The sequence below is a fragment of the Grammomys surdaster genome, unplaced genomic scaffold (genome assembly GCF_004785775.1).
Source record: "Grammomys surdaster isolate TR1022 unplaced genomic scaffold, NIH_TR_1.0 243, whole genome shotgun sequence".
Lineage (NCBI taxonomy): Eukaryota > Metazoa > Chordata > Mammalia > Rodentia > Muridae > Grammomys > Grammomys surdaster.
The window spans coordinates 6,116,102-6,137,297 of NW_021604688.1; the positions used below are offsets into that span (position 1 = coordinate 6,116,102).

The 21,196-nt window shown below is 42.0% G+C and overlaps 1 protein-coding gene across 1 annotated transcript in view; it reads left to right on the forward strand.

Annotated features, from left to right (window-relative positions):
- Window positions 1–11,506, forward strand: part of LOC114627174 (protein hinderin-like) — a 185,162-nt gene extending 173,656 nt beyond the window's left edge. Inside the window, exon 5 of the mRNA XM_028774873.1 lies at window positions 10,227–11,506. Coding sequence (XP_028630706.1) covers window positions 10,227–10,431 — 205 coding nt within the window. The 3' untranslated portion in view covers window positions 10,432–11,506. The remainder of the gene's footprint in view (window positions 1–10,226) is intronic.
- Window positions 11,507–21,196: the final 9,690 nt, after the last annotated feature.

Consider the following 21,196-nt stretch of genomic DNA (forward strand, 5'->3'; position numbering starts at 1 on the left):
GACTCAGTATGGGAGACCTTGGACAAAATGCCCAGCAGTGGGGAAATGGGACCTGAAGAGAGCACCTCGAGTAGTTAGACAGGACACCAAACCACCTTCAAATTTTTCAACCCAAAATTGATCCTGTCTAAAAGAAATGTAGGCTCAAAAGTGGAACAGAGACTGGAATGGCTGACCAGTGACTGGCCCAACTTGGGATCCATCTCATGCATGAGCAACAAACCCTGACCCTATTACTGATGCTATGTTGTGCTTGAAGATAGGAGACTAGCATGGCTGTCCTCTGAGAGGCTCTACCAACAGCTAACTGAGACATGCAGATAATTACAGACAGTCATTACACTGAGGTTAGGGACCCCTATGGAAATGTTAGGGGAAGGATTAAAGGATCTGATGAAGGGGACAGCGACCCCATAGGAAGACCAATATCGTCAACTAACCTGGACTCCAGAGAGCTCCCAGAGACTAAGCCAGAAACCAAGGAGCATGCATGGGCTGGTCTGTGGCCCCTGGCACATATGTAGCAGAAGACTGACTATCTTGTCTAGCCCCAGTGGGAGAGTATGGCCCTAATCTTGTAGAGACTTGATGCCTCAGAGAAGGGGGATGGAAGGACCCTCTTAGAGGTCAAGGGGAAGGGGTATTGGGTAAAAAACTCTGGAAGGTAGGATCAGAAAGGTAGGGCAACATTTGGGATGTAAATACATAAAATAATTAATTTTTTTTTAAAAAGAATTACATAGAGTCCAATGTCACATTTGCAGAGATCTCTGAAACATGCTGATGAATGCAAACACAGATGATAAATGCATATAAGCATGGCCCAGTTTCATTCTCTATATGCATACATGTGTGTGTGCACACCCATTTTAGAAGGGGTTTAGAATCTTAAGCACTAGACTGTTAGCACTGGCTTTTGAGACAGGGAAAAGGGTTTCCACTTGAGCAGAGAAATGAAATATAGAAGGGACTTCTCTTAGTATAACTTTAAATGTTTGAACCTTTATAATGTAAACATACCTTTTCTATTGTTTTAGAGTTTCATATATGAATACACTGTATTTATATCTTTTCCTCTGTTGCCTTTTCCTCTTACTCCTTCAACTCCTACCTGTATCTCCTAATCCCTCTCTCAAATTTGTGGGGTTTTCTGGTTAGTGTTGCCCATGTATACATGAATTTAAGGCTAACCACATGGGCATGAGCAAACTACCAAGGGGTTCTTTCCTGAAAAAAAAAAATACTGACTCCTCCTTGAGTAGCCATTGGCTGCCTGTAGCCCTTCAAGTAGGAGTGTAGACTGGTGAGCCTTCCCCCCCATCCATGGTAGCACAGTTGTATGGTTTAATGCCAGTCTTGTGCAGCAGCCATATTGTTGCTAGTTGAGGAGTACAGTGTTCCTGTCAAATCCAGAACGTAGGAAATATAAGTAAACTCTACAATCTTCTATCATGGGGTTAAATGAGACAAATTTTCATCTTTAAATAAATTAATTAAGGTACCATCTGGCAAAAAACCGTCTCCCCCAGTCAGCATTTTTGTAAGATAAAAGTAACTTTTGCTTAACAGATGTACCTTTTTCAGTTAGCCAGCCATGCATGAGAGTGTAAAGCCAACCTCTGACCACTCAGAGTGAGACAGGAACCCCTTTGTTAGGAATAAAGACCCAACAGGACTTGTGCCGGGTGTGATTCCTGTGAGATTTAGAGCAGCTTTGCACCAAAAATACTCTGAATTGTGTGGATCTTTTCTTGGAACTTCTCTCCTCGCAGCTTGCATAACACTGCCTGACACTCTCCGAGCTAGTCTTTAGGGGGGGAGGCTACTGCTAGGGCTGCCTATGACAAAAGTGGGTAATATCTTCAGCAGTAGGTAGTAGTAGAGTCTCACTCTCAAGTAATGGCAGGCAACCTTGAGCGATGGCAATAGCCTATGTTGTTTTGGTGCTCTTTTGGAACCTCTGACCAACTAGAAAGGACTTATTCCTTGCCTGGCAGTGTGAGTTTTGTTGGACAGTTTATGGCCCCTAGAGAGGTCATTATCCCTGTGGGAAATAAATCCCATTAAATCAATCCCTCCCCCCTCTTTCTCCCCCCTACATAAATCACATCCCACCCTCGTGTATCCCTTTTCCCACTTGATGGCACCTGTGTCCTGCTATCCCCTCCCCCCCCCCAGCTCTTTCTTTCTCCCTGTCCCCTCCAATGGTCTCCTTCTGCTTTTCTTGCTTCCACACTTACTCCAAGTTAAAATTCAAATGTAGAGATTCTAGGGTAAGACACACAAATAAGAGAAAATGTACAGTGTCTGTCTTTCTAGGTTACCTTACTCAGAGTGGTATTCTCTATCTCTATTCATTTTCCTCAAGTTTTCAATATTCCATTTTTCTTTAAGGCCATTGTATATATGTACCACATTTTTTCTTATCCATTTACCAATTTATGGACATCTAGACTGTTTCCATTTTCTAGTTGTTGTGACTATAGAAAAATAATCATAGCCAAGCAGATATCTCTGTTGTAAAATATAGAGTCCTTTGGGTCTTCCTGTCTTTCCTCCTTCCTTCTCTCCTCCCTCCTTTCTCCTCTCTCTTCCCTCCTTCATCTTCCCTCCTTTTTCCTTTCTACTTCGTCCTCCTTCACCCCTCCTCTCTCCTTTCTCTTTCCTCCTCCTTCCTCCCTCCTCTCTCCTCTCTCATCTTTCATCTTGGGTTGCCCCTGCATTGGGATCAGTGTCTAGCTTTAACTCTCCTCTCTTGCCAATTTATTGGCTGATCAGCTCTTTAGTAACCAATCAGAGGTGATGGAAAACAATTTTTACACAATATTGAGAACAGGAAATGCTTGGCAATGCATCTAGACTGCAACCAGATCTCTGAGCACAATTCCACTATTGTGTAATCAACATCTGAATACACAGAGCCCAAAACCATTCCCCAACATAGAAGGCCTTGGTCAGGGAATGTTGAGGTTCAGAGAAGATGGGAAGGAACAGAACTTCTCCACTATAGCAGGAGTGAAAAGAGGGTACAGATCACAGAAGTTGCTGATTTAGTTGACTGAAGAGCCACAGAATTCTCTGTGGCTTATATTCTTCAATAAAATGTACATCGAGGTTATTGAGTAGGTCGACTAAGGGAAGAAATTAAGGAGCACTAGTTTGAATTCTTTCATATTTAATGAGAATACTTTAAAGATAATTCTAAAAATTCCTGTAATCCTTGCATTGGAACCTCTACAAATTTTCTGTTTGCTTTCCACTCTTCTCTTTCAAAGGGATTTCAGCCTCCTAATCTTGTTGTTGGAAAGAGAAATTAAGAACTTTTCAACTTTTAACATTTTGTGTCATGCTTTATTTCCTTTCCTGAGAGCTAAAGTTGATTTCAAAATGGAAGCATTGTGTTTCCCCTTTGGGGTGGTGGGTCAGTGCCTTTCTGCTGCTCTTCCCATTCCTGTACTGTGCGAACCCCCCTAATGGATCAACTGGCTAACCTATTTCTGCTTGTTTACCTTATAAGCATATGTAAAATATATTGCAATGTTAGGGATAGGCTAGTGTGTGTTGTACACTGATGCCTCTGTTAAAACTTGTTGTTCACTTGGATTACATTCATATACTTAAAACTTGATTATTTGTCACTGAGATCTCTTTCACTCAACAAATACTGTATTTATCCTTTTTCTCCCTGGGGAACTAGAAGCATGGGTTGTCATTATATGATTAGCAAGCATATTTGTAATTTTAACATGTGGGTATTCTAAGAAATCTGTTAGGTTCTGGTACCCCAAAATACAATCCTAAATCAGTTTCCAAAAGTTTCTATAACAGTCAAGCAAAACAATGAGCACTTGCAGACAATGTCAAATAGCTCCAGTGACAAAACTATAATACAAGAAATATAATACAAGAAAGATCTTTTCTCAAGGCATATACTTAAATCATTTTTAATTCAGATAAAGAATTATCAGGAGCTTCTGCTTCCAAGCAAGATGGAGTAACAGGGACTATATAGATTATCTTCTCACTTGAAGAAATTAACACCAGGAGACATAACTGTTTTCAGACACTGTGTTAGCTTACAGGCAGTTCCACTAGGTTCCTCCCAGGGACCTAGCAACAGCTTAATCATCTGCCTCCAGGTGGATGTGGGTGGGCCCATACCAGATGTCCCCCTGAGAAATTACACAATGCAACAATTCTGGTATAAATGAAGTTTATTTGGGGAAAGGGATTAGAGCGAGGGCCTGGAGAACGGTTAGAGGCAGACAGAAGCAGAGCCATCAGAGAGTGGGAGAGAGAGGGGGCGGGAGGGAGGGAGGGACAGAGAGACAGAGAGACAGAGAACTGTAGTGGCAAGGCAGTCCTTTTATATGCTGCCTGCCTGAAAGTGGCAGCAGGTAATGACAGGTATTATAAGCCATTGCTAGGTCCCTGGGAGGAGCCTAGCAGAATCACCTGTAAATTAACACTGTGTATCAGAGCACAGAACAGTGCTCTGGAAGAAAATCAAATGAAGTTAACCCTACAATTACATTTCAAGACCACAGCTTAGGAACCTCGGTGCAGCCAAATAAATTCTCTGATTTAAATCTGAGGAGACCTAGATGGCTAATGGTCATAGAGGAGCATGCTGAATAGGAGAAAGTTTTGTTTTATTTTGTGGTATGGTGCAGTGGTGTTCAATGCAGTGTGGTGTAGTATAGTATGTTTAAAGAAAGGGCACTTTGAGTACCTGAAGCTGAGAGGAACATACAGGGAACGCTTCTGGAGTTAACTTTGGCTCACTTTGTGCTGACAGCTTGTTACCCTCACCTAATCTTTTACTAATTGGAAATGTTACCTTTGTTATTGGCCTTGATAATGAGATCAGTGTTTCTTGTTTTAATTGTCTTTTGTCCAATTGTGTTTCTGTACTGTATGATGGTCAATCTTTAATGGTAGTACATCAACCAGCTTTAATATGATTCCTGTAAATTATCTGAACTTGTGTATTCTGAAAAAGGCTTACAAATATTGGAAGAATTAGATCACACTCTGGCAAGGAACAAACGTATGGTTTGGCTAACCTTTTCGATGCTGTTACTCTCATAGCACTTATAGCCAGTACTACTACTTCTCCATTAGCTTTAGCATAAGAGGTACAAACAGCTAGTTTTGTTAATCATCTTGCTGAAAATGTAACCAATGCCCTGATCATACAAGAGGATTTGGATAGACAGAACAATGAATTAATGCTTTATATTATATAGTGCAGATCATGGGCAATGAGCCACAAGGAATGAAAGTCAGAAGCCATTTGGAATGTCATTCTCGATACCTACGTATTTGTATAACTCCAAAAATGTATAATGAGAGTCAGCATAATTGGACCAAAGTAAAAAAGGCACCTTCAAGGTATATGGCATAATACTAACATTTCTTTAGATTTATTAGCCTGCATAAGGAGGTTGTAAGTTTAAGAAATATAGCATCTTTGTTTTTTGACACTGCTAACATTGCAAATGATATTCTGAAAAATATTACAGGCCATTTTTCCTTCATGGTCCTCATTTACTTCTCTCCTATTGGGCAGATCAGGACTTGGCTTTATGATCCTTTTATATCATGTCTATTACCTGTTCTTTTGTGAGAAATCAGAGCTATTATAAATGTCAAAGCATAGTTACATAATTTGAGCTCCAATCTCTTCCCTAGCAGAAAATTGTCCTGAAAACATTCGCAACCTAAGGCAGGCCATATACAAGATTTTTTGTGTGCTAATGATGGGTAAGAACTGTGCTTTTGGATGACAACCTAAGACAGACACAACTTTCTGCTCTGTGACTGATAAAATGCTTCTTATAGATTAAAAAAAAAGACAGGTAAGATTCTCTCAGAGGTAAATCAACCTAAGACAGGGAATGAATGCTACGATTCATGTACCAATGATGGGTAAGGTACACACTTTTTGAGGAGACACCTAAGACAGGTACAGTCTTTCTGTACCAACAGCTGAGACCACTTTGGCTTGTATAGATTTAAAAAAACAAAAAACAAAAAACAAACAAAAAAACCAGGAGCACATCTGGACTTAAGTTTGAGTGACCTCTTGCTTGTTCATGAATGAGTCTGCTGACATCTTTTTTTAAATTAAGATGTGCATTTTATCATGCCAAGTTCCTCCACTTACACATACATCCTTGAGAGACTCTCCTAGCCTGAAGGAAATGGCCTTAGTCATACATAGATATTGTGTACCATAAATTCTCCATGTAAGCATTTGTGGTCATTGTTAATCTTCCTAGAATTGGTGAAGCTTTGTGTTGCTTGCCTTTAAAAGACAGTGAGAAAATATATTTGTTGTTTGGCATGGCATTGACCAGCAGCCCTCCCATATCTGTGTCTTCCATCTTTCTGCCTTTCATAAAATCATCTTCACTCCTCAAGTCATCGTTCCCATGTTGACTGGCTAGCTGGCTCTGGCAGGAGCATCAATGGACAGAGAGGCAAGTTATTTATGATACTTTTCTCTTAGCCTTTATGGCATTACTGTTGTTAGAGTTGGAGAGAGTGACAATGAATAAAGGCTGGTCAACTCTATGGATTTGTGGAACTTGTGTGGAACAGCCAGAGAGAGCAATATTTTCAAAACAGTTGAGATAACACTAATCCAGTACAACCCATAGTGGAGTCTGATGAGCTACAACTGATAGTATTTATGTTGGAGAAGAGAAATATATAGATCTTGTGAAAATGCAAGGCATTTAATTCATGGTTATTCACTGTGTTGCTGAGAAGCAGCTACTGTAAGATAAAACATTTGGATTTACTGTGTGTTATTGAATCAATAATGCTGGTGGTGAAATTCATATGTCTTCATAGATTTTAACATCATCAGTTCAATGAATTGTTCTCAGAAGTAAAGGATAAATACCTTGACCTGTGACAGTAGTTCAGAGACTTAGCAATGATAAAGATATTGGATTTTTATTTGTTTGTTTGCTTGGTCTGTCATAATTTTTGTGTAAGTTCAGAACTGACACTCAATTTTTCCTGAAGAAAAAAAATTCTCCTTTGATAACTATTATAGAACATTGAATAGTTTTGAGGTGGTATTTGCTACAGGTCTGATAGTAGTTCTTAATAAATTCAACCAAAAACTATAAGGGAAAGAAGTATGTACATGTAAAGTGGCCTGTGGTAATAGTTACCAATGACAGCTAAACTTGTGTGAATTACATATTATTGAAGGGGACAAAAAAATATATGTGTATATGCATATAAAGATAATTATAGCAACTTATATACATTATATTTTGCTGAGTAATTTAAGTAAGATAAAATATCATAAAATAAAGTGTTTATGAAATGATAGTTATTTTGGAAGTCCAGCTTTGAGGAGGTGATACTTAAAAAAAAGAGAAAAAAAGAAAGAAAGAAAGAAAGAAGGAAGGAAGGAAGGAAGGAAGGAAGGAAGGAAGGAAGGAAAAAACCAACCATGGACAGAGAGAGCTAGAAAGATCTGTCGAAGACCCTTTTAAGTAGAGACTACAACTCATACAGGCTCAGGTGGGAATCAAGGATAACAGGTTTTCTAATATTTATTTCTGTTATTTTTAATTATGTATATGTGTGTATGTATGTGGGTATGTGCAGATAAATGCAGGTGCCTGCAGAGGCGTGAAACATTGGATTCCTCTGGAGCTGGAATCACAGGGGGTTGTGAGCTGCTCCACATTGTTGCTTGGAACTGAACTCAAGTCCACTGTAAGAGCAGTATGTACTCTTAACAGCTGAGCCACCTCTCTGGCTTAGAAAGGATAGCAAGTTTTATTTTATTTTATTTATTTTTAGTCTATGCAACTAGATTGATAGAAAGGAGTAGAATTATAGAAAAAAATGTCAAGTTCTCTTTTGGAAATTTTGAAATTCCTGTTGCATATCTGAATAAAACTATCAGGTATCAGTTGACTATATGATTCTGGAATTTAAGAGCAATGTTGTTTACCTGCCTTTGGTAGTCATTAACATGTAGATACTAACCATAAGAATGGATAAAACCACCTAAGAGATGGCAGCTAAGGACTGAATCCTGGCAGGATTAGTAATATAAATGAAAGTTAAAGAGGTTTAATAAAATCACAAAACATCAGAAAGGGAAAGAAAATCTCTGTCATCATGGTGATTCATCTTAACAGCCTATAGAGAGGTTCTTCTTGTTTGAGGCAGGGAATGAAGATATGCTTTTCATCAAGGCATTCTTGGAATAGTGCTTTTCATCATGGGCAACCAAGGGAGAGTGGTTTCTTATTGGGGAAGCCTGTGGGGAGGGGCTTCTCATCCAGAGCAGCCTATGGATTGAACCCAAAAATAATTTGTCTTCAGACTATTCTAGCACACCCTGTCAGACTATCTCTAAAATTGCCAGTATGGAGCCAAGTGAAATCAGCGTAGGCTGTGTCCTCTCTGAAGTTTTGTGCCTGGATCTTGTTAGATCAGGAGCAAGCAAATGGAATGTAAGGTCTGGCTATATCTAGCTTTATAGGAATAGAATTAGTTCCATACCAGCACAGATCAAGATGGGACTGGCAGAGCAGACCAAACAAGTTTTTTGCTCATCACTCTGCTATAATGAAGCTCATAAAGTCAGCTGTGTACCTAGAAAAGTTGGGAGCACTGGCTCTCTGCCATTCAGAAGCAATGGGATTTATGTCTGTGGCTGAAACACAGACAAACCAGTACGTTTCAAGGGGTGGTATTTTGTAAATCTGGGTAAGAGACCTTTAATATTATTCAGATACCAAACAGCCATAGGCCAAGCTAACCAACTTTATAGTCTCTACCATATTATTTCAACATATTCATATAGTGAACTAAATTCATATAATGTGGGCTGATAATGACACTTTTTTCTGGTACTTAATATGATGTCACATAGGAAGTGTAATGGTTTCAATAGGTGTGGCCCCTGTAGACTCATGTGTTTGAGTGCATGGCCAATAGGGGGTGGCACTATTAGGAGATGTGGCCTTGTTAGAATAGATATGGACTTGTTGGATGAAGTGTGTCACTGTTGAAATAGGCTTTGAGATCTTATGTATGCTCAAGTTGTGCCCAGTGGGACAGTCCCCTTTTGAAGTCTACAGATCAGGATGTAGAACTCTCAGGTCTTTCTCCATCATCATATCTGCCTGGATGCTGCCATACTTCTACCATGGTGATAATAGACTAAGCTTCTTGAAGCTATAAGCCATCCCTGATTAAATGTTTTCCTTTATAAGAGTTGCCTTGATCATGGTGTCTCTTCACAAACCCAAACTAAGACAGGAATTAATTTGTTTTGCTTAACAGCAGATCCATAAAAGTGGATATTCATACATTAGAGATTAGTATAAATTCATAAATTAGATTAGTTCGTTGAAGAAAAAGATAGTGTGATTACAGCTACTAATAGCCTAGTTACAACAAACTAATACATAGTTGAGGTGCCAATCTTTCTCTTTTGCTATTTTTACCTTATTAATGATTCTTTATTGTGATCTCATTATGTACACTAGGCTGGCCTGGAAGTCACTGTGTCAACCAGACTGGCCTCAAACTTACCTGCCTCTGTCCCCCGCCCCCACCCCCATTGCTAGGATTAAAGACATGTGTTGTATATGTTAATCTTGATGGAAAAACATTCTAGCAAGTCAAACGGGCCTTGGTTCAAACCTTTTGCTCATCTTTATGGACCTCAGTTTCCTCACTTACAAAATCAGCAAATTAATCCAAATATGTCGAAGACTCATTTTTTCAGTAGGTAACCATTATGAGTGCTCCTCTTCTTGGAGGTATCTATTCCATTCAAGGAGATGTGCTAAGTAATTTCTGAGCTATAAAGAACATATGTAGAATTCAGCCTGTCTGTCCTGCAGCAGAGAAGCTTGTGCACTGCAGGAGATGGAGCCACTCTCTGCCTCAACATAGTTGGGTATAAGTAATATCATTACTATTGTCAGAACTATTCTTCCTATTCTTCAGTCTCTGTGCAGTTAGAAAGTTGAAAATGGCTGCTGGGGTCAGCAGAAGAGTAAAGCTTACAGACAGTAACAGGAGCCTTATGCTCAAACCCTTTCTGGGGCTTTTCCCCCTAAAGTTTCCCTGTGATGGGCTCTGTGGTCAAAGTCTTGGCCTGGGTACCTCTGAGAGGCTTTGGATCCTAGTGGTCTAATGTTCTAACCCTGTTTTCTCTGGCTGTCTTACAGGTATGAGACATCTCTTTTGGATTTGGTTCAGTCTCTGAGCCCAAATTCTGCTCCTAAATCGCAGTTCCATCCCTCCAGAGCAGCAGGGACATGGAGTATTCTCCGACCTACCCCTCAGAAGTCTACCTGGAAGAAACTGGGGACACGTAGGAGCCCCGAAGACCTGGAGGAGAATCAGATTCTGGAAGACATATTTTTCATATGACTCTGAAGCTCATGCTACAGGATTTCCACAGGAAATATTTGGGTTCCTTTCCATATTGATATAGGATGTTAAATTGGAAAGTAGCCGAGTCTCTCCTTTCATAGAGACCTCTTGCTGACATCCTTTTATAGTATTCAATATAGAAACAATTCTAATAAATCAGGGTGTTTTTTTGTTAAACCAGTCAGCAGAAACAGACTAAGGGAGGTTGCTTATACCAAAGGATAAGGATCTTTTCTATACCAAACAGAAATTAGAAATTTGGGATACTTTGTGTGTGGCAGACTCCATGAATATCTAGTGTCATTTTAAGAGTTTTCAATTTACTACTGCAAAAAGTTGACACTTTACAGAAGAAACACTTTCCCATTGATAGAACTTTTAAGTATAAAAGTAGCCACTTCAGAAAGGCTCTTCTCTCCTCACCAATGCTAAGTGTGGCTCTTCATTCTGAAATTGAAGTTGGTGACCCTAATATCATCTTACATGGAATCAATACTTGTGGTCATCAACCTGGCCATTGCCACTCCTTAAACTAAAAGGCTTAATGACTTAGAGAGAAGTTCCCAACCAGACAGTAGCATTAAACCACATGTGGGAATGGCTGCCTGGGAAAATTTACCAGCGTCTAGGCAACCATCTCTCTAGTGTCCCATGATGGATGTTTCTTGTTGACTTCAATATCGGTTGTTCTTGTAAACTTTACTTATGATTGTGTCTGAGGAAGATGGCACTAGAGAAAAAATAGTGTCAAGTGGCTGCAGGTTGGCAGGCTCCTTCTGCCACCACCTCACTCCATAAGGATGAATAGTCCTACTCTGAGTGCCCATAGATGCATTGAGTCTACGAAAGCTCTGCTGGCTATCCTTCTTGACCCAGATCTAAATCTTTTCACTTCAGGCTGAGCTTAGACCTGTTGAGTCTACTCAGGCTCCCTCTCTTTAAGCCTCCCAATCTCATACTCTTCCTCTGAGGCAAATGCAAGAGCAAGACTAATTACTTGTAGTCATTCCCTGTGGAAATTGAAAATTCATTACAGATTCCAATTTCCTTTTCAAAGTCACTCTGAGAATAACTAGAATAGGCTTGTTCCATTTCAAAACACCTTTAGGATATGTCTTTGGAGTGGTAGAAATGGCCATTTTCTCAGTTGGGTTTCCATAAACATCTTTTCTCTATCTTGTGTGTCAAAGACAGCATAGCTATACCTATTTCTTTAGACCTGCGATAACCATAGTTACTACTCTGGGCATCAGTAGTCTTCCTACTCCAGTAATCTCCAGAAAGAAAAGAAAGAGAAGCTGATCTCTTTAAGAAGATTAGTTACCTGTAGAAGAGTTATAAACAGCCTAAAAACTAAAGCTTTTTTGGGATGACATGCTAGTGAATAGAATTTAATTTCTTCTTCACCAGCATGGGAAGTTTGAAAGAGGGAAAAAAAAAGAGTTTTCAGGGGAGCCTCAGTCAGCACACTTTATACATGCTAGTTGCCTTCTTTCTCCTGAAGGCGTTTATGTGTATACACACACACATACACATTAAAATCTAGTGACTTTGTTATTAACTGAATGGTGTATGTTAACATTTTAATCTGTATTAAATTTCCCTTGAGATATATGTGTTGTTGTAGCGTATTGGGGCTTGAGCTGATTGTAGCCTATCCCACAGAAGAATGGGAAGAAAGTAGAAGCCATGTGCCTCCCCTGATAATGCTTTCTTCGGTGGTTGGCTGGGAGTTGTTTGGCCAGCCCCTAGATGTTTCCTCAAAGCAAAACTGTATCAATAATGAAAATTTGGTATAACAAGATTCACCAAGGTCACCAGATAGTAAGGAACAGTTCAAACCCAGAGATGGAGATGGGGGTTCTTTTCTTTACTTCTTTTTCCTATTTTGAGTCAGTATCCAAACTCTCAAGACCGTGTTCTGCTGTCCAGTCATGATTTATCAGCCACATGGATTGGTAGCACATGAGAGCAGTGGGAAAAAGGGAGAAAAGGAAACAGGCCTAAGTCCCTTTGCAGTCTTGGTACAATTCCATGTTGCATGCAGCTCTCTCATAAAGGAGAAAAGAAGGGTCAGAAGAGAGAGCTGGAGATGGCGGGCTATGGACACTTCCACTGCTCCCTCCTGAGTCTCTTATCTACAGTGGTTAACATTTCCTTCCAAGTTTAAGGTTTCTAACTCCCCTATTTAAAGATACAAAGAACTCCCCAGGGCTTACAGGGCAAGAGGCACAGCCCTAGGGAGTTACATCAGGGCTCTCTGTCTCCATCTCTGGTCCCATGTCCCTTTGCTGCATCAGCCACCTCCATTACCTTTTCTCCTTTGCTCCCCTCTGCGGCTCGCTACTGTTAGACTCATCCCAATGACAAACTTCTCTTTCCGGGTCCTTGTGGGTGAATAATTTGAGACTATCTAAGTTGTTACCACTTTATGAAATTTTCCTATGTTCCTGGCACTGTACTGCTGGCTCCAGAAAGATTTGCAGATATGCCCAACCCATAACCCATGGGCCATATATGGTCAAGGATAGCTGTGAATGTGGCCCAACACAAAATTGTAAACTTACTTAAAACATTTTGAGCCGTGTTGTTATTTTTGTTTTTCACTTTTTTGTGTGTAACTTGATTGTGCAGCTCTCAAACATGAACATTGTATATAATAAATCATGTCATCTTGTTGCAGTGTCAAAAGCCTGGCCATGGAGCAAGTCCAGAGCCTCTGTTATGGCTCTCCTCATTATAACACATTGTACTGGGTACTGTTTGTCTTTCTTATGGACACTTAGAGTTCCAAGTGTCCAGGCTAACATATGCTATGTTGGAGGAGCCAACCTCACCATTGGTGACATACAGTTATGCAGGTGAGTTATTGATACCTTCTGAAGAATGATAACTCTACCTACAGGTTTTAGGCCTGACCCGCTGACCTAACCCTAAAAACTTAGACCAGAGAAAAACCAGAATGAGAAGGTCAAAGTTCCCAAGAATGTGAAGCTGGCAGTTGGAGGGCACTGGGACATGACTGCTTAGAACATGGAGCAACCAGCAGGCCCAAAGGCAGGGAGCAGTGTTTGTGTTAGAGAATTACAGAGGTAGTTGGCCAGAACAATTTCATTCCAGAGCTGACATCCCCTCCCCGCCTCTGTCATCTGACACCTGATTGTCTGACCCCAAGCTGGCACTTGCACACAGTTGCTTGCAGTGGACTCCCACCCAGAAGTTCTTTTCCCGAGGTGCTGCCTCACCCTCTCTTCCTCTACACCCTTTCCAGCTTTATATCCTGAGGTGGCCCGTAGACTCCTGAGATGAGGGAGACCATGTTGTATCCCAGTGAGATTAGGTGAGGTTTTCAAACCTACTCTGAGAGATTTTAGCTTGTTGGATTTACGTAACATTGGGAAATGGTAAACTGTATAAATTTTCTGTATTTTCTATGGACAGTTATTTATGGAGGGGCGTTTTTAACTCAAGTGCTAGAAATATTAAATCATCATAATAAATTCATGCTATTCAGACTTTCTTACAGTGTAATAATTTTTTTCTGAGTATGAATGAAGAGACCCATGATTTACTTAATATACCATTATGTATGTCTTCTCAGAGTGACACAGCTTACTTCATCAAGCTGGATAATAGCAGAAGGAGATTTACTGTGTCAGGGGTAGAAAAAGCTGAGTGATGCTGAATCTGAGAAGACACAGTTGAATCTGTGATAGCAAAGAAAACTCTGGTCCATTTGGGCTTCTTCCTGGGTTGGAAGGAATATCCATGCCAGGGTGGGTTTGCCTGGCATTACGCCCCCCCCCAGCTTCCCTCCTGAGCTTGGGAAGGGCCACTGAGCATAGAAAGTGGGATCAGAGATGCCGATGGCCTTGCATCTTGTTCTGTCCAGGGACAGATGACAGAGTGGGGCTAGGGTAGAAAGAAAAAATACATCTCCCCATGGTGACAGATACTTGTCCAAAGCAAAAGGCTGGTAGACCTCTTTCTAGAATCTTCTTCTACCCTTCTCTTTCCTCCTCACCTCTGGATTTATAGCCTTCCTCAAATTTTTAAGGAATTTGAGAAAAATTGAGGAATCACCAGTCTTGGGTGAACTCTGAAGTACTTTGACTGTCTTGGGAAAGTGTATGACTCTGGATTCTCAGCAGCATACAGAACAGTGGGCAGAAGGTCAAGGTGAAATGCACTGCTGTTTCTCTGAAGTCAATATAGGTAGAAATCTGAATGGCAGCACTGTCCTAGGCAAAGGAATGGGGTGTTTAAAGATGTGGAGGCTGGAGATCTAAGGTGAATGTGATGTCTAGTGTTGCCAACTTGGCTGGATCAAGAATCATCTAAGAGACAGTCCTCCAGGCACACTTTGAAGAACTATCTAGTTAGGTTAGCAGCTGAGAATGCTGGGGATTTTTAATGTTTTCAGGAAAACTCATCCACCGTGGGTAGCACCATTCCCTAACAGGGATAGGAAACGAGCACCAGTGCACATCTGTCTCTCTCTACTTCCCAGCTGCTTCAGTGTTCTGACTTCTCTGCCTTGGACTGTAAGCTGAAGTAAACTCTTTTTCCTTAAGTTGCTTTTATCAGAGTATTTTATCGTTACACCAGAAGAAATACCAAGGTAGTGAGCAAGCTCACAGACAGCCTAAGTCTGTGCTAAGCAAGGCCATGGGAAGAGATTTGTGAGGTTCTGACCCCTTTAACAGTGTACTACTCCCTAGTGCTTCATAAGCAGCCCAGCCTCAATTCCTACCTGTGTGGTATTACACAAATCCCTTCACCAGTCCAAACTGAGTGTTTCAGCCTACATAGCATACATAGCATAGACAATGTGCATATTCACACCTGCCTTTGCCCTTTCCTTGCTAAAACTAGGGATCTGATCAAATGTTGCTCGCATACCTATTGGGATGCACACCAGGCATTTTCACAATCTCTCTGAAGGCTGGCAGATGGCAGCAAGCCCCTCTGAAGCATGGAGAGCTAGGGACTCCATGACTGCCAGCAAGAACTGAACCTACCAACTCCTAATCATTGCTGCTTCCTACTGTATGCCCCACCTTAGGAGGGATTCCAGCTCCTTCTTAACCCCCAGTAGGGAAAATTACCACCCCAGTTTCAGAATGTTGCTTACCTGTTTTCCCCTTCAGACTGCAACGCTATTATCCATGCAGGGCCCTGACTTCTTAGTGCACCAGGCTTTACAGGCCTCAGCCTAGGTGAGTGTCAGCAGCAGGCAAAGCTGAGAGCTGTTCCAGGGCTAGGGCTTGTGAGCTATGGAGGCATCTCCTAGATACTGCTAATGACTCGTGGTCTTTTTCTTCTCCCCTTCCTCAATATGCCTCTCTCACACACCATGCACTGTCCTTTCACACCTGACCTCTATTCAGATTGGAATAACTAGTTCTGAGGAGGTAGCTTAGTAAAGTTTCCTGCTTTATAAGTATGAGGACCAGAGTTTAATCTCCAAAGCCCATGCCCAAAAAAAGCTAGGTGTTATGCTATGTGTTATTGTGCACACTTATAATCCCAGCATTGGAGAGGCAGAAACAAAGGGTTTACTCAACACCCAGGTTAGCCTATTAGGCAAATTTCTAGCCATTAAGAGATACTGTCTTAATAAAAGGTGGACAGTGCCTGCTGACTAACACCTATACACACATACGCGCGTGTGCGCGCACACACACACACACACGCACACACGCACGCACGCACGCACGCACGCACAGAGGTGGTGGGGTACCACTGGTGATACTGCTTTCTGTCTGGATAGTCATGCTGCTCCAGGAAAGAAAGGCAGAATGGACAGTGGACAGTTATTGCTCACACTTGGCCATAGTTGTAGGCTTTTATTTTTTTTCAATGTTTACCTTTAATTTTAATGGCCTGATACCTATATGTAGTACAGTGTGGGCTTAATGTGTGAAGACTAAGTAGGAACCACCCACCTATTTTATAGTGAGCTTAGAATACAGAAAGGTTGCAGAAATTATTCAAAGAACTGTAGAGCCTTAGCCAACAGTCTTTAGAGTTCACGTTGTTGCTTATTTGCTTGGTCACTCACTTTTTTCACAGACATATAAATACCATACCAGTACTTATTTTCAATAATACTTAAGGGTAAGCTGAAGACCCAATACCCTCTGTTTTTAAAATAGTTCTGCATGTACTTCCTAAAGAGGACAGTTTGTTATATAACATGGTGGTCAAAATCAGGGAGTGAACTGAAGACAGAGTACCATCATCTAATATAATGCAGACCTCATTTGATTCTTGTCAGTTGCTGCACTGATATTCCTTATAAAAAACAGACACATGGGCACATTCTGGAGAAGTTTTCATTCAGATTCATGAATTGTGTTTGGTTGTCATGTTTCTTTAGAGTGGTGTAAGCCATTTATTTAATAGAATGTTCCCCATTTGAGGTTCATCTGATGTTTCCTGATGGTTTGATTCAGGTTATGCATTTTTTAGTTAAAAAAAAAAAGTGGTGCTCTGTCCTCAGGATATTGAATGGGAGGCTCTTGAGAGCTTCATCATGATCCAGGAGAGAGACGCCTGGGTCATCTGGGTAAGGTGATGCTGAGCAGGTTTCTCCACCATAAAGGAACTCCATTTAACCCTATCTTAGTGGAGGAGGATCCTTTGAGACCACATGCATGCTGTGTCTCAACCAATTCATCTCATGATCCAGCAAGTTTCCATAACTCCCAGTGAAATCCTGTCTTTCACCTTGGGCCCCTGCCTTACCCTCCACCAGCCCAGTGCTAGGAAACTGAAAACAGAGGATTTGCTTCTTATCCTCAAAGTATTCATTGGGGTGAGAGCTGCAAACCCCAAGTAATACAGAATAGGGTGCACAGCAGGCAGGCCCAGCCAAGGGGGTCCTCCTCTGAGGGAAACAGGAGGTCCTTGGAAACAAATGGGCCCTGGACTCTGAATTAAGGGACAAGAAGAATTCTAATGGTCAGAAATCTGGAGAGGCTTGAGAATCCGTATCCATAAGGTCCAACCTTCAAGGTCCCAGTGGAAAGCCGGGATAGTAACCATCACCTCAGGAGCTCCCATAGCCCCAAGGGAGACCAGAACCTCTAGGCTTATTTACTTCTGGTCTCTATTCAGAATGGGGCCAGGTAAACAGGGGACATTGATGAGAATGTACAGGCCATGGGCCATAGAAGATGATCTCCACCCCTGCCACCTTTTGTACAGGTAGTAAACACAGCTAGATGCCTGCTCTGTGCCAGGCCTGATTTAATGCTGTAGTAGCTCTTGATTGAATGGTTGGTTGTCTCCAGCCCAGCAAACTGTTTTCTATCCAGAGCTAATAAAGGTGTGGAAAGAATTCTATGTGAGCTTCTCTGTCTTAGAGTACATCTATGAAGAGAAGGGCTGTGATCACTCATGTGATGCCCCACCTCTGTTCTTGCTCCTGTCTTATCACCTGACAGAGAGCTTCAGGAACACTAGAGTTGGGACCCATGATACCTGCGCACTCTTCAGAGAAAGAAACTGATGCAAATTGATTTGTGTCTCTCAAAGAAAGCCTGATTTCACTCTTCTGGTCTGCAATTAGACTGTGTACATTTCAGGTTTGAAAACCCAGCCAAGAGGCTTCTGAGCCTTGAGTCACACGAATACTCTGAAGAGGGAGACCTGTCCAGCATAATGGCAACACTAAGACAGAGGTCTGCTGTCAGGAAGACCTGGATTCAGCCCCAGCTCAGCTATACACACTGAGACCTCCACGGTCCACTGAAACTTACCTGTATCCTTGGGCTGAGAGGTGTTGGGAATAACTAAGGTGGTGTCATGATGATTGATAAATGCACTATTTTGAACAAGGGCTTGTGCTTTCTCAGCATATTCCCCACCCCTCCCTTGGTATCTTGTAGTTCTTCAGGTCTGGGGTCCTCTGTTCTTCCATGCCTTCCAGTTTTTTTCTACACAACATCCACTCATCCTTGACATTTGGCTCAGGTGCCTGCCTCCTCTCCAATCTAGGCTATTCCTTGCCTTCTCTCCTCTAGCTATCTGGCCCCTCATGGCTTCACCTGCAGTTGTCTTGTGATTGTCTAGGAATGAGGGAACAAAGGCAGCTGAGGTATAATCCAGGTCCCCACTGCTTTCTTGCAGTGTGATTTGAGGCAAGTTACCGATCATCCCCATTTCTGGTTGATTCCATCAAGGAAAGTGATATCAATTTACAGGATGACCTCCAGGAATACAGATGAAAACATCTCTACAAGGTACCTGGTAGGTAGCTGTATGTTCACAGCCTTAATCTCGGCACCCTAATCCCTAGTCCAATGGTATGTGCACTCTGAATGGCTGAACACATTAGGGGGGAAAACACAGTGTCCCAGTACTTTTTATTTAAAAATAAAATTGTAGAGTGAAAGTCTAATGATTGGAGTGGAGGCCCTGAGCAGGGCTATGTGTGGTGAGGCTTAGGGCAAATTTGTAGGGCTGCCCAGCAGAACCTCATGTTTGTTTATAAGGCTATGCATTCTGCCTACACTGATAAACATAACCCACAGTGACCTCATTCCTCAGGACTTTTTCTGATATTCAAGAGCAAAGTGGGGAGCAGAAAACCAAGATGGTAGCTAGTTCCTGCTCCCTTGATCTCATGCCAAAGTCATGACCCCAAGAAATAGTTCCCAGGAAGAACCAGGAAAGAGTCATGGCAAAAATGATCACAGCGGAGAGCCTGAAGACAAGAAGAACCTTCATGCCTTAGCTGGAGAAGCAAGAACCTTTAGCAGTGCTTAGTAATGGAGAATCAGTCTACAGTCAATCTTAAGAATCATCTTAGGGTTCCCCCCCACCCCAAGTTTAGCATCTTGGGAAAATGCTGACATAGCATTAAATGCTTTTACATTCCCAGTAGCTGCAGAAAATGTAAGTAAATATAACATCTATTTTGATTTCCTCTTGTTAAAAAGGAAGCTAACTTGGATTTTGAGATCCACCTCTCCCCCCCTCCAAACTGTCCTTTCTGTCCCTATCACCCAGGTTGCCACCAGGGAGAAGAAACTATGCACATACTAGCCATGTGGAGTGCCCCTTCCTTCCCTCAAGAGCTCCAGCTACAGCATGAATTCTTCACGAGAAGGAAGAAGCACAGTGGTTGCCAACTCAGTATAGATATAGCCATTTTATAAGTAAAGTAGAGATCTGAAGACAATAGGTGGTAAGAAGGAATGAATAGGAGACAGAGTGCAAGGGGGAGGGGTGCAAAGAATATGCCACCAAGGAAGAGTAACAGCCAGACAAGGGGTGCAACAACAGCCCTTTGACACAGGCAACCTTATCAAGGGACTTACCTTTTTTAGCCACATTTTCTCCTTCAGGGATAGTGACACTATCAGCATTGTGGAGATGAGAATCTAATTAAATAGCTCTCGATACAACATCTAGCACAAAGCAAGCACCCCATAAATGATAGCTATATCCATGCCTCAGACTGGGGTTTCCACAGTAAAAGTGAGCGCTCCATCAAATCCCTGAGTATCCCACTGCCAAGGCAATTCACTGCCTAGTTCTGTCTATCCCCACTAGAAACAAGATAAAACCCGCAGCATTGTGTGACAGCATATGCCTTAATCCTATAAGGTTGAGGCAAGTTCAAGGCCCGCCAGAACAACTTGGTAAGACTGGTGGGGGTGGGGCTGAGTTACTGCCACCAAGACACCAGGCATCTAACTAAAGGGCCAATATAAACTGGAAAAACTGGTGATGCTGGAAGAAAGAAGGAGCTAGATCAGTCTCAAAGACTTCATTGTACCCCTTTGCTTACCAACTTAGCTTGCAGCTTGAGGACATCCAAGCCAGGAGGATGGCCACAAGCAGAAGGAGTTACAGCAACCTTGGGGATGCTCATGGAGTAAGGAAAGAGCAGAGGGTGCTGGGGCGTGGGGCATGGGGCATCAGATGTCAGCTAACTGGGGACCCTGGATAAGTGCAACAAGAGCCAGATTTATATGCACCCAGCATGATAAGGATTATCCCAGGATGGTGTGGCTGCCTGAGCTTTACAAAACACAACCTAAGTGACATAGTGTTAATTTCAAGTTCTGGGTAGGATCCCAGCAGTCAGTGGAATATAATTAAGGATGGGGAAGAAGATTGTATATTCATTCTGCACATGTATTCAAAGATTCCTACTTGGAGGGAGGGAGGGAAGGAGTGTGTGTGTGTGTGTGTGTGTGTGTGTGTGTGTGTGTGTGTGTGTATGTGTGTTTTACTTCCCAGTACTTTTGGGTGGTGGTATCCCCATTTAAAGAAATCAAGGCTTGCAAACATTAGCCAACTTTTCAAAGTGGCTCAGAAGGCACTGGAGGGAACTGGGAGTAAAATCTTGGTCTGAGTCACAGCCCAAGCCACACAGAGAGGCTCTGTCTCACTCTCAGCTGTGGGACACAGGCCTTTCCACCCTCTTCTAATGCTGCAACTCCTGCTTAGAACGCCATCGCCATCAGCAGAGGTGAGGTCAAGCAGAATTCTCTAAAGAGATTCATAGGAAGGCTATCAGAAGAAAGGATCTGGGGTTAAATGAGGGGTCTGGAGAGCAGGAGCTAGTTTAGACAGGTCTGTGGCAGCTGGGAGTGCTGGGGACCGGAGGCAGGAGGCAGAGTGGTAGGAATTTGAAGGGAAGAGGGTAGGTGGCTTATGATGATGGATGGGAGTTTAAAGCAAAGAACTGAAGCCCAAAAACCCAGTGGGAGGAGTATGTTAGCTATGCAACTTACTCCACACA